This window comes from Eimeria mitis, genomic scaffold (assembly GCF_000499745.2).
Source record: "Eimeria mitis Houghton genomic scaffold, Emh_scaff7502, whole genome shotgun sequence".
NCBI classification, from domain to species: Eukaryota; Apicomplexa; class Conoidasida; order Eucoccidiorida; family Eimeriidae; genus Eimeria; species Eimeria mitis.
Genome location: NW_013575493.1, coordinates 721 through 1,342, shown reverse-complemented (window position 1 = coordinate 1,342; position 622 = coordinate 721). Strand labels below are relative to the sequence as shown.

Genomic DNA, 622 nt, shown 5'->3' with positions numbered 1-622 from the left:
GCCCTTTAGTGCAGCTGCTGCTCCCCGGGCTGCTGCTGCTGCTGCTGATGTTGCTGGCCCTGCTGCTGCATGTGCTGCTGCTGCTGCTGCAGGAAGAGATGCAGCCAGGGGCCAGCAGCAGCAAACAGCTGCGAGGCCCCCCGAAAGCCGCGGCCTTCTCCATATATCCGCAGCGATCGATCCAACCCAGCCACAGCTCCGCAGCAACGCAGCTTAGATATATCTGCAGCAGCAGCAGCAGCAGCAGCAGCAGCAGCAGCAGCAGCAGCAACAGCAGCAGCAGCAGCAGGAGGGAGAAGAGATGAAGAGTAATAGCTGTTGCATGAAGACAAGGAAAATACCGAGATGGTCAGAAACTGCAGCAGCAATTGCAGCAGCAACTGCAGCAACAGCAACAGAAACAGCAGCAGCAGCAGCAGCAGCAGCAACAGCAGCAGCAGCAGCAGCTTGGCTCTTGGTTTACCTCCGAGGTGTAGGGCCACATAATCCCAGACAGCAGCAGCAGCAGACTCCGCTGCCTGTTCTCCTTCCTGTACCCCCTGCTGCTCCTGCTGCTGCTGCTGCTGCTCCCGCTGCTGCTGCTGCTGCTGCTGCTGCTGCTGCTGCTGCTGCTGCTGCTGCG

General features: G+C 60.0%; 1 protein-coding gene across 1 annotated transcript in view; it reads right to left on the bottom strand.

Moving 5' to 3' along the window:
- Positions 1 to 5: 5 nt before the first annotated feature.
- EMH_0091720 (uncharacterized protein) overlaps positions 6 to 622 on the bottom strand; it is a gene marked incomplete at both ends in the record, with an annotated part of 1,008 nt that continues 391 nt past the window's right edge. The window contains 2 exons of the mRNA XM_013501762.1: positions 6 to 223; positions 464 to 622. Of these exons, the coding sequence (XP_013357216.1) occupies positions 6 to 223; positions 464 to 622 (377 nt within the window). The remainder of the gene's footprint in view (positions 224 to 463) is intronic.